Source organism: Corvus cornix, chromosome Z, assembly GCF_000738735.6.
Source record: "Corvus cornix cornix isolate S_Up_H32 chromosome Z, ASM73873v5, whole genome shotgun sequence".
Taxonomy (NCBI): domain Eukaryota; kingdom Metazoa; phylum Chordata; class Aves; order Passeriformes; family Corvidae; genus Corvus; species Corvus cornix.
The window spans coordinates 37,818,788-37,831,668 of record NC_046357.1 but is presented as its reverse complement, the minus strand read 5'-3'; the positions used below and the strand labels follow the sequence as shown (position 1 = coordinate 37,831,668).

At 36.1% G+C, this 12,881-nt stretch overlaps 1 protein-coding gene across 3 annotated transcripts in view; it reads right to left on the bottom strand.

Moving 5' to 3' along the window:
• Positions 1-312: 312 nt before the first annotated feature.
• The window catches only part of TUT7 (terminal uridylyl transferase 7), a 34,918-nt gene continuing 22,349 nt past the window's right edge, over positions 313-12,881 (bottom strand). For 2 of the 3 annotated variants that reach the window (XM_039567052.1, XM_010403726.4), the window contains exons 19-29: positions 12,064-12,153; positions 11,861-11,974; positions 11,675-11,752; positions 10,240-10,417; positions 9,301-9,348; positions 9,090-9,181; positions 8,463-8,578; positions 5,034-5,353; positions 3,214-3,290; positions 2,981-3,044; positions 313-1,353 (exon numbers count right to left, since the gene is read on the bottom strand). In XM_039567052.1, the coding sequence (XP_039422986.1) occupies positions 1,286-1,353; positions 2,981-3,044; positions 3,214-3,290; positions 5,034-5,353; positions 8,463-8,578; positions 9,090-9,181; positions 9,301-9,348; positions 10,240-10,417; positions 11,675-11,752; positions 11,861-11,974; positions 12,064-12,153 (1,245 nt within the window). In that variant the 3' untranslated portion in view covers positions 313-1,285. The remainder of the gene's footprint in view (positions 1,354-2,980; positions 3,045-3,213; positions 3,291-5,033; positions 5,354-8,462; positions 8,579-9,089; positions 9,182-9,300; positions 9,349-10,239; positions 10,418-11,674; positions 11,753-11,860; positions 11,975-12,063; positions 12,154-12,881) is intronic. The other variant, XM_039567053.1, reaches the window with a different exon arrangement.

Sequence of the window (12,881 nt, the reverse complement as noted above, 5' to 3'; positions counted from 1 at the left end):
AGAAAGCTAAATGAAGCAAAAATATAGTATGTCTTTGGCAAAGGACACAGAAGAAATTATTTGTGAAAGCAACATATCTAGAAGTCCACAGATAGCTGGCTTCAGATGGATGAAAACGAAAACAGGATCCTAGTTCCCTAAGACCACTTCAGCAATTCTAGCTTTCAACTTCCATAAAAATAGATTGATAGGGAAAAAAATATTGAACATGATAGTCAAAATCAAGATAATTATAGTAAGTTATCATTAATTCTACATTTATGTCAGGAATATTGAAAACTACAACCTCAGGAAAAAATACAGAAACTTAAGTCTGATTTTCACTTTTTTTTAAAATTTATTTCAGATTCATAAATTAACAATTTTAACAATTAACAATTTTAACATGTGACTAATTCTTTTCTGAACAAGATAAGATGGTACATTACCACCTCTGGAAGGACTTCAAGTAAAGCTCAAGTGCCTATTACTAAAGAATGTAAATTCTTGACTGGTACAAGGATCCTCTTCACATTCTATGAAAACGGACATGTATTTTTCCCCAACTGCCAAATATAATACCTCTATTTCTTAAAGCATTTTTGTCTGTATCCCCAAGGCCTTGAAAAAGATTCTTAGCAGCAACAAAACAGGACTGACCTGTTTCCTAGTCTTTCTTTCTTTCTTCCTGAACATGAGCACAGCAGCAAATGAACTCCCATAAAATCACAGAACAGAAAACAACCCCACAAAATCTCAGTGGCACTGCTTGTCCAGAGACTGTTTTACATATGATGACTAGCGTCTATGTTTTCAGTTCTCTAGAGAAATAAAAAAGAACATAGCAGTCTACAAACATTTCAAACACTTACATGAGGATTCAGTAAACAATCAACATTAATAAATATCATTTGCTCCTTCTAAAATTCATTTTTGAAGAAAATATAATTTATTTGGCTAGCACATAGTTTTAGTGCAGTTTAAAATCATCAGGTGGAACAACAAAACCCTGAAAACAGTCCATTTTTAGTACCTGCCCTTTTCTAAATGATTTACCTAGTAAACAAATACAAAACATCATGGCTTTCTATTAAAATCCTCAAACAATCTATTAAAGAGCAGGGGTGCGTATTAAAATCCACAGTTGTTTGTACTAACAATTTAAAATAAAACACCCATATTTTCATTGAACTTAAGCTGAAGGTTGTCTATGCTGCTGTCCCGTGAATTCAGATGCTTTAGCCAAAGACATTTCTTGTAAGTGAATGATGGGCCTGCGTTGCAGTTTACCAGTGCTTAATATCCCTCATGATTCTTGCTGGGTCCTCTTCTGTGAGGCTTTTCCCTGAGTCATGTATTTATTGGAAAGGCTGCCTAAATTGGGAGGAAGAAAGCATCATGCTTTAAAGGTATTTGCTTTTTTTTTTTCTCCAAAAAAGACATAAACCAACTGAAACAAAAAGACAGGAGAAAATTACTATCAAATCAAACTAGAATCAAAGGACATACAGATCAACTTAAGAGCATTACCTGCTGAAGGACAGTAGAAAATAATAAAATACAAAATCAAAAACCAGCATTTTCTTCAACTAAACACCTAATGACAAATCACTTTGTGTTAAAAAATCCCCAAACTTAGACTTGAAAAAGCCTTGCAGTGAAGACAAAAAACCAAATATGTCTTCCCAACAAAACAGATAATTCAGTTTGAGATACTTAATTGCAGTCAAATCTTTACAAACTTCAGAAAACTAATTAGGTCCCCCTCCAACTGCAGAGAGATTAGTGCATTATACACCCATGCTGCTGAAAGGTTTGAAGAGTTGTACTAGAAATTCTAATTTTAAAAAAAGCAGCCATTCTAAAAATATTCATTGTACTGTACTTCATTGCTAATAAGAGTGTGAAATTACTGAAAGGAAGCTACATTGTTAATCACACATTTAAAGCAAACCATCTCTGATTCAGAAAAAGTACATAAAGGCCTTTATAATACAATCTCACTGCTACTTTCAAATGTAATTTTAACTAGTTTGCATTTTGGCAGCTCACGCTAAGGATGTGGTTTGATAATTTCTCTTAAGTTTATTGTGTATAATTCTAGACAATTACTGCAAGGAACCCTCAAAAGAAAGGATTCCATGTTCCTGAAGAATCAGAAAACCCCATGTAAGCTGAAACAGAAGAGATTGATACAACTCCACCATACCGTTCTGCAAAATAAATCAACCAGAGTCAATGATATAAAGGCACAGAATTGTTGTGCCCAAGTTTTGCTTCCAAATAAAAACTCAAAAATTGTACACTTTTCCAGATTAAAAAACATAGGTGGCTTCAGCCTGTTCAAGCTGCCACTGTGTTCAGCAAATTAGGTAAAATTCCTGTAAGGACTGATGAAGAATCATACAATTCTAGAATAATTTGTGTTAAGGATCATTTAGTCCAACCCTCCTGCCATGAGCAGGGACATTTTCCACTAGATCAGGTTGCTCAGAGCCACATCCAACCTGACCTTGGATGTTTTCAGGGATGGGGCATCCACCACCTCTCTGGGGAACCTGTGCCCATGTTTCGCCATCCTCATTGTAAAAAACTTTTTTCTTTAATCTAATGTAAACTGACCCTCTTTCAGTTTTAAACCATTACCCCAGGTTTTATCACAACAGTCCCTGCTAAGAAGTTTGTTTCCACTTTTCCTACAGGCCCTTTTTTAGAACTGAAAGGCCAACACAGTCTTCCCAAAGCCTTCTTTTCTCCAGGCTGAACGGCCCCAACCCTCTCAGCCTCTCCATAGGAGAAGTGCTCCATCCCTCTAATCATCTTGGTAAGCCTCCTCTGGACTCACTCTCACAGGTCCCTGTCCTTCCTGTGCTGGCACCCCAGAGCTGGATGCAGCACTGCAGGTGGGGTCTCAGCAGAGCAGAGGGGCAGAATCCCCTCCCTTGCCCACCTGGCCAGGCTTTTACATATAGTTTATGAATTGAACTGAAGATACACAAACCTGACTGGGGACTCAAAAATACTTTTCCTTTTTGTTTCTTTTTTTCTTCATGCATAAGCACTCCCTATAAAAAACATACACACATCAATGAACCAAGAAAACTGAAGTATTCCATTTTACAACATAAAAGGTTTTCCTTGAAAACTAAAGTAAAGCTGTTCTTAATTACTTTACATGGACTTTAAAACATATAAAAAGTAAAAGATGAAACAAAAATGACACTTGGTGTTTACCTGATTTAATCTACCAGCATGTTTGACAGCACTGGGTAAAGAAGGGGACCCGCACAACACTTCTGGTTTTGAGCCACCTGAAAAAATCATAAAAAGGAGTTGCTAATTGCAAACTAATTTCTATTTCGGTTATCGTAAGACAGAAAAATACCAAAATATTTGCTATCTAGAATCAGAAAATGTAGAATGTAGGACATTGTTATTTTCCTCAGTTTTATAACACTGAAAACTGGCATAATGTGGTGACATACATCTAAGCTAGGAAACTACAATAAATTAAGCTTTGTATTCTCTTCCAGAATCAGCAGGCGACAGAGAATTTAGGATGAATGAAGATAAGGTGATAAGCGAAGTGTCCATATTCTCACAATATGCAGCAAAGAGTGAAGTCTGAACTCTTTGATCCATTTGTTCATAGTACTTTATTCAACTAGAGAGAACACTTCAGGCACTAAGCAAGCAATAAAAGACAAAGCCCAACCTACAGCAATTCTTTCAAATTCAAACATACTAATAAAAACACCTATTTCAGAATTTATTAGTTTAGACATATATACTGTGAAGCCTAAGTACAGTTCTCATACAATGAATGTTAAATATCATTGACTATGAAACAGTCAGGCATATTCCCCTCCACCTTAGCACACGCAGTACCACGGCGAACAGAATGGTTGGAAGAGAAGTTCAGTGAGAAAAGGTCAAAGATAAACTCTAAAGTTAAATTTAGACTTGACATACACCTTCAAAAGGTCAGAAGCTGAATGACGCATGGCTTCAATTTTTAATCAACTTCTCTGTCCATCCAATACTTCTAGTGGTCTATCAAAGTAAGAATACTTCTAAATATATTCACAATTCTGAATATACCTGCCCCATTTTCCTCCCTCTTCCAGTATTTTAACACAGTCTTATGCCCTCTTCCTCTAAATGCATCCGATTATGAAGAGTTTCCTCATCTAAGGCAGACAGGATATTTTTTCAAGTAGAGAAAAGCTGGTTTGTAAAATATGTTTATATAAAAGACTCCTGTCTGTTCCTTTAAGAGGTCAAGTCATTAGTAATCTGTAAAACAAATTTTTTCCAGCCTGAATTTAAACACACCCAGGTTAACCTACAGGGAAACAGTGTTATTTTGTTCCTTTGGAAGCTAATTACAAGTACCACATATTGTCTTAAGTCTGAGTTTTATCTCAGAAAGATATTCCTTTGGAACACAAACTATGAGCAATCCATCTTATTTGAGGGATGACTTAGATAATTAAACTCTTTTGCTTAGAAATATTTCATTCAGATCTGTCAATCAGGATCTATGAGGTGAATTCCTGTATCCCTCCAACTGCTGACTTGTCAGAAGCGTTCTTTATTTTATTCACAAAATTCTATCTGAGCAAATCTGTACACTTTTCATATCGACTTTAGGGTTGTATACAATCAATCATTCTGGTTTAGGTAATGTGAAGAGCTGTAATGTTAGCTTTTGTTGCAATTATGATGAACTGGAAGAGAGGCTGTACTTTGAAATGTTGGCAAGCTCATATACTGTGATGACAATGGAAGGAATTTCAATATATTTGATACTTATACCCTTTTAATTACAAATATCTTATCTGCTAAGAGAAACCATGCCAAATCCCCTAGGATACAGCAAATTTCTGAAAGGAAGGTGAGGATGAAGGGAAAATCATTAAATGTGACTACATTAAAAAAAACAACCCAACATTTACATGGTGCAAAAACCTTATCTGTTAGTCAATCATGTTAAAAATACCGAAGAACACCATAAGTGCTGTTTAAACTACTCAGCTTGATCAGTTTCTTACCGGCAACTCCTTTATATTGTGGGCATTCCTTTCTAATATGACCTTCTCTTCCACAGATAAAACAACGTTTTTCTCTTAAGTCTCTCTCTTCCGGACGCTTCCATTTCTCTGCTGATTGCCTGGGAGTCTTCTCTCTTCCAGTTTCCACTATTACCTTTGCTAGTTTCCTCTTCTGAGGTGTACATAGGTGCAACTTTCCCTCCTTGATTGAGTTCTCCTTTTCTGTTGGTTTATTCTGCATTTCTTTGTCCTCTTTGCTTCTTTTCTCCTTGATTTCTCCATACCTTTGTGCACCTTCATAACCACGACGCCGTCTTAGCCTGCAGGAGCAGAAAAGTGCTGCAGAATTCAGAAGCCTTACATTCATACACAGAATCAATAAAAAAACCAAACCAAAAACCCATGTGCTGTCCTTAGACAAAGTAATTCTTCAGTGGAATAAATGAAGTGAATTGCCATACCTTTCCTTTTGACTCTCCTACCAAACAGTGCTACACTGATGTAACAAATATTTAATAATTTAACTTTACAATTAGATGACAATGCAGTCCTAAATCCTAATAATTGTAACTCAAAAAATATAAGAACAACTGAAAATCTGACTGCTTAAGTTGCAGACAATGGAAGAGAAGAAACACCAAGCAAAATGCTAACAAAGTACAAAAAAAATAGGGCTATAGTTCTGGGTTGTTTTTTTATTTGTACAATTCAACCAGAACTCAGTTCCTTCCTTCTGAAACTGTGCATATTCACTCTAGAAGTCTCTTCTACTGCCAGAAGCTTCTAAAATTCTATGTGACTTAAAGGTCTAGCAGTGAAGAAACACTACCACTGTCAGATTTGTTTCATCTAACAGCTTTATACATGACTAGGGAAAGAGACAGGAGTGAAACCTCCAAGTCTGAAGATGGTATCAGGCTCCTCTGGCAAGTTGGATGCATTGCTAATGGCTAAAAACTTGGAAAATACTTCACAAAACTGAATGAAGGGCAAAAGAATGGCATGAGCTTCAAGGTCAGCTTCTTTTTTAAAAAAAAAGGCATAAAAGGAAGACCTGGGGAGCTATAGGCTGGTCAGTCTCACCTCTGCCTGCTAAGATTATGGAGCAGACCCTCCTGGAAACTATGCTAAGGCACATGGAAAACAGAGAGGCAACTGGTGACAGTCAACATGCCTTCAGTAAGAGCAAATCATGCCTGAAAAATCTGGTAGCTTTCTATAAGATGGTTATAGAAATGTTTGGTAAGGAAAGAGTGACTGACATCATGTAGCTGGACTTCTGCAAAGCATCTGACACTGTCTTACACAACATCCTTGTCTCTAAAATGGAAAGACATGGATTTGATAGGGGCACCCCGCAGTGGATAAGGAACTGGATGGATAGTTGCACTTCAAGCATTGTGGTCACTGTCTTGATGTCCATGTGAACACCAGTGATGAACGGTGTTCCTCAGGGGTCTGTATTGGGACCAATATTATTTAACATCTTTGTTAGGAACATTGACAAATGGATTAAGTGCACACTCAGCAAGTTATTAGATCACTAAGATTAGCTTTAAACAAATATAGGAAAGTACTATTTTACACATCAGTCAGAACACTTATGGAACTGGTTGCCATAGAAGACTGTTACAGAAACCAGGAGAATCAGATTCAGGAAAAAAGAACCTAAAAGGACAAAATCATAAACAAGTCCAGTCCACAAATGAGCATTACCAGAGCAGGGCAGGTATGTGCTCTAACATCTTTTATACAGCAACTGCAGATGCTGAGGGAATGCATGAGAAGAGATTGCAGAAAATAACTGGTTTGCCCTTCAGAGACAGCATTCCCTTTTGCAATGAATGGCTGAACAGAGCACTTAAATGTATCAGTGATTATACCCCATAGGGCATTTCTGTTCTTAGATGCATAATCCCATTTACATTTCCTCTAATGTTGTACAGAACGTAGCTGAGTATGTGCAATGAACTGGTGTTTCACTTCAGGATGCAAGACTAAAAATCCATAGAGGTAAGACAGCAGTTTAGACCTTGAGCAGACTTTCACACCATCTTCAGCACTCTTTAATTTCAAACTATCGTCAGCTACTGCATTTTTAAAAGTTGAGTAAATGTCTAAATTAGCAGAATCAACAATGTAAGTTCACAAATATCTAATGTGTAGTGGAACAGCCACTTCATCCAACATGATGTTAGTAGCTTTTTTTTTTACTTAGTTACAGACAAGTGCAAATGATTTTTAATGACAGCTTTTAACATAAATAGATACTAAACAATAGTTAGGTTTTTCCATCCACCTTACAAGTGAGCATAATTCATGATTTCACTACTTTATATGTTGGAGAATGGTTAGAGGATCAGGGACATGGATCATTGATAAAGGGTACAAATCAATAACAGAACTGTACAAGCAAAGGCCTGCAAGAGAAAATGTTTGCATGAGAAAATGCCTGCGTGAGAAACAGGCCTGAGAACCAAAAGGGAGTTTTTAGGAGGTACAGTCCTGTGCTGATAAGATATACTGACCATGAGAAGGGAGGAAGATTTTTGATCTCTCAAGTCAAAACATAAATAATAGAAGCTTGCCAAATGTAGTCTTTCATCTAACCCAATTATGTAGAAGTAAGAATGCGCTTTTATAAGTTTAAACTAATTAAAGAACTGATAAGCTTGTACTCAATACTATATAAGCGCCTCTGTATTGCCAATAAACAAAGCTTGCATTACCAATCACACTGACTGTCTGCATGGCTTCCCCCGCCAGAAAGTCAGCATTTACAGACATGAAGTCTTTAAAAGAGCTTTGTCTTAAATAGAAAACAAAATTAAAGGATGAGTTTTAAGTTTAGACATTTCATAAGAGGAAGAGCAGCAAAACCCATTTAGCCATTCATTTGCTGCAAGAAGAAAGTCACTGAATGTTGGATGTGGCTATTCAGGTAGAGAGGTATTCTCTTGGATGTAAAACAGGACATTGTTCTCATACATGTGTGCTTACAAAAAGTAATGCTGTGACATTCTTGCCTTGTTTTTGATAGAAATTGTATGATTCTGTGAACTTGACAAAATTGTGTCTTGCTAGGAGAAACATAATTCTGGTAGTAGAAGCTATTAAATAAATAAAAATAAAATTGCATCCATGAGTGCTTTTCACAGCACACAGTTATTCAGCTCTGCTGAGTATTTAGATTCTCGTTGACTACTCCCTTCCTGTAAAATGAAGTGGAGAGTCAACACTGATACCTTAAATTAACAGTTCTACAGCAACACCATCCACCACCGCCAAAACAGGTACTGATACATTTTAATTTAAGTTCAGGAAATAATCTGCAGCACACAGACGTTTTGTTTCAGCATTACTATCCTAATCTTTCCTAAACAAACCTGAGGAAAAAAAGTTACACACAGATGCCAGTACTATACTCACTTTCGTCTCATGGGACAATCTTTCATGAAATGGCCAATTTTACCACAAGTTCTGCAGCATCTATCATTTGGTGCCAATTCTCCTTCGGTTAGTATCTCAGGATCAAAAAAGTACTCCTATAGAAGAAATCACATTAATAATTTAAAAATCATTTAAATAATTTAAAAATGAAAATACAAACACTTGGAAATCAAGACAGATACAAAAGTGTTAAAACAGCAGTAAGAGTTACAGAAAAGAATAAACTTGGGGTCTGTAGCTGAACCCTGAAAGACCTAATGAATTAACTGGCCACTGACCTCTTTTTTGACAGGCAGCCTACTAACCACCAGGTGTGCATACTCTTTTATAAAAAACTGCAGTTTTAAGAAATGCTAAGCTGGTTTTGATTCGGATTAAAATACATAAATCTGTACAATGAAACTCTGACTTGACTAGTCTTCTGTATACCAACATATTTTACACGCAAATGACATTAAAATGGTACTCAGCAGTAACTCCCATGAAGACTTTTAGAGTAGTGTGGCAATTTAAGAGAAAGAGCTTAAAGTGAGTGTAACCATACTACTGCAAAGGCTAAGTTTTATGCCAAAGAGCACACACATACTCCTCTTAGAAGGAACTTACCATTTTTGATGGGTATTCTTTAGGAAATATTTTTACAGGGGTACCAAATACCCTTCTGCCATTGATAAAAGCCTTCATTATAAAATTTGTCACTGTGGAAGAAAAAAAAAACTCAAACTGAAATCATCATCTAAATATCAAACCAGAATGTAAAATAAGATCCAAGACAAGGTCTTCACTTTGTAACTGAAATTGTTAACAGATGACTTACTTTTTCTTGACAATCCAGCTCCAAGATTGTGGTTCAAATCAAAGGGATCTGTAGAAGAAAACATGACAGGCATTCCTCAGTGTGCAGGCAAGAGAGTAGAATTCTTTCCATGAAAATGAAATGGCCAGAAAACAGTTTACAGAACATTTCTAAAATATGTCACTGAATTTTCTCTGTCAGCAATCACAGTGATACTTAACAGCATAATCATACACAAAGTTAAATTTATTAAGTAAATATGGGCTCAGCTAAACTTAGTATTTTTGAAAAACCTCAATGGCATTATAGTTAATTTCTTCGCCAAATATTACCACAGGCCTAGGCCCTAGGGTATATCACCATGTCCTGCAGCCGTAGGGAGGAGGAGTAGAGAAGATCCAGCAGGCAGGAATTGTGCAGCAAGATTGATTGATTTAATTATTTTACAAACCCTTTTATAGACTTTTTTCTTCATAGTCTAATTGGACAAAGGATCAGCCACCCCTTGGGGTGATTGGCTAAAATCCTAAAACATCCATTGTCAAAATATTTTTCTACTATACCATAAAGAAGATTTTTCAAGGTTGCAGGTGGCTTGGTTGTTTACATACCCTGCTACCTCTTCTGTGAGAGAGAAAAGTCTCTCATGGGCTTAGAAAATACCAAGAAAATCCTTGCTAGCAGCATTTTTGTATCTACAGCCAAAAGATTTTGTTAAATTTGTTTTTCTGCCTTTTACTTCATAATAAAAAATATGAGGTTTGCTATGCAAAAAAAACCCCAAACCCTTATGAATAATTTTTAGCACTACTGAAACTCAATGGCAATTTTGTGATGATTTCAAAACATGAGCAAGTAACAATTTATAATCTAGTAATAGAAAATAAATAAGCCTTGTGAAAAAGCAAAATTTTCATGCTAAAGAAGTTCTGTATATTCCTGTACTTCCTATGCTTTTACCTTCAATTACAATATATTTGGAGGTCCACTGCTTCTTGAAAGTTGTAAGCAGACTTTTTCTCCTAATGCAGATGACATGCTCTTTAAAATCAAATTCTTCTGTGTAGAATCGGAGAAGTCCCAGCCACAGTTGCCCAACAGACTCAGTGTTTTTCCCATAGTCTGGCCAAACAACTGACTAAAATGACAAAAATATTGTTACATCCAGTATTACATTAAGCAGAATGATTTTCATAATTTCCATAATATATTTTCATGATTTATTTTATACAGAAAAACAATGAAGTTACACTAGAATACTTCCTTTCATAATTGGTATCGATAATCCAATATTGGTTTTAAATGGTATATTTTTTATCCTATTAACAACAAAAGCAGACAATTAATAGAACTTTTGGCATTAGGTTTTGCCTCTTAAAAAAAAATTATTAATTCACTTCATGAGTTGTATAAAACAAAATTATTCAATGGAATTAACCAGATATGACCAGATATACAAGTGATAAGAGTTATCTTCACCCAGAGTGACATAAAGAACAATTAATCATCCTTAACACCTTAAAATAATTTTCTGATCTATTTTGTCAGATTTTGGAGTTTATTTTTTCACAGATGAATTACAACCAACCATATTCTAAAAGCTTTACAACACAGGAATGGGATTTTCAAAACAGCAGCTACTCCACTTCCATTCCTGTATTTGCTCTGGGATAGAGTTAATTTTGTTCTTAGTAGCTGGTATAGTCTGTGTTGCGGATTTAGTCTAAGAATAATGTTGGTAACATTGATAAACCACTGATATTTTAGTTGCTGCTCAGCAACTAAAGGTCCCTAAGTCAAGGACTTTGCAGTTTCCCATGCTCTGGCAGGTGCACAAGAAGCTGGGAGGGAGCAGTACCAGGACAGCTGACCTGAACTGCCCAAAGGGATATTCCATACCACAGAACGTCATGCCCAGTATATAAATTGGGGGGAACTGGCCAGGAGGTACTGACTGCTGCTGAGGGATGGGCTGGGCATCAGTCAGCAGCTGCTGAGCAGTTGTATTGGGCCTTTCTTGTTTCTCTTGGCTTTTAGTCCTCTCTCTCTCTTTTAATTACCACCATTACTACTACTACTGCTACTACTATTATTATTATCATCATTGTAATAATTAGAAGTATGAGGATTATTATTTTATTTTGTTTCAATTAATAAAGTGTTTTTATTTCAACCCACAAATGTTACTTTTGTTTTTCTTTTTTTTTTTTTATTCGCCTTCCTACCAGGGAGGGGGCAGGGGGAATGAGAGAGTGGCTGTGCGGTGCTAAGTTGCCAGCTGGGGTTAAACCACAATATTCAACCTTTGTATTTGGGAACAATGTCTTTAGAAGGAATTTCTATTTATTTGCCAAGCTACAGGTAACACCTTTTCCAATTAGTCTGATTTACTCACCAACTCCTCTATCTTATCAAAGAAATATACGTTCCAGCCATCAACTAAAATTTCAGGCTTTTTTGGTTCTTTGTAGATCTGAAAGAATAATATTAGAACTCATTAGAAGAGCCTTTCATATTCAGCACTGACATTCTTCTGATCAATACTGCATACAGTTACTTGTTTCTTTCTGATATACTTTACCTCTTGAAGAACAGGGATGACTGGTGGATTTCTCTGTTGAAGAAAATAAAGCACCATAAGAGTATATGCATAAGATGACAGGCTACCTCGAGATGCATCTCCAATGTCACACATCTAGAAAAAGAAACATGATTTTTATCTTTCATGGTGATCATTCCTTGCTGCAGGAGCTACTGCTTCTAGAATGTCTGAAATACACTTACCTTTGTAAAGACTTTCATTGTGTAACACAGATATTTTACTCTAGGATCAATAGCTGCATATGATGACAGAAGTCTGGTGTTATGCAAGGCCTACAGAAATAAGGAAGGAATGTAGAAAATAAAGGAGCTCTGAAGTTACGAAGGCAATAAGCTGAAAACATGAAAAACAAAAACTCAAGAAATGCATATGTGAAGCCCTACATAGTAGGAATATATATTGAGAAAGGAAGCATTCAACAATGAGGTTATCACTTCTCTGTTAAAAGCCGATCAACTTCCTTAATCTGTGTGGAAGTGGTACAAAGCAGCATTCACAGAACAATACTTCAAAACAAGAAGCATTAATCTCCTACTATGGTTTCAAAGTATTTGTTAGAAGGTAATTACTTGAACCAAGAGATTTCAGTCTGGATCTGTAAGAGCTGCCAACGGACATATAGAGATGCACAACTTCAAGGAGAGAACTTTCACACTTAGTGGTTGAGGTATCTTCCTCAAGACTCCCTGTGAGCTCACAAAAAAATCTTCAGAAAGTTTAAAAATTGTCTCTAAGACTTAACTTTTCTTTGCTGTTTCAAGCAACAGGGTTTTGAAGTTTAGAGACATTGAAATAAACAAAACCTGTTTTTAAAATGTTTGGCCAAGAACACGTGAATTGTTTGGGGTTTTTTTTGTTAATTCTAATATGTTACAGTTCAGGCAAGCTGGGTTCAAAACCACTATTTTCAGGTCTCAAGGCTAGGCAAGAGCCATGATGCTAAGTGGAGTGTGAAAAAGCTCATTTAAGAAAGACTTAAAATACTTAAACACTATTTCTT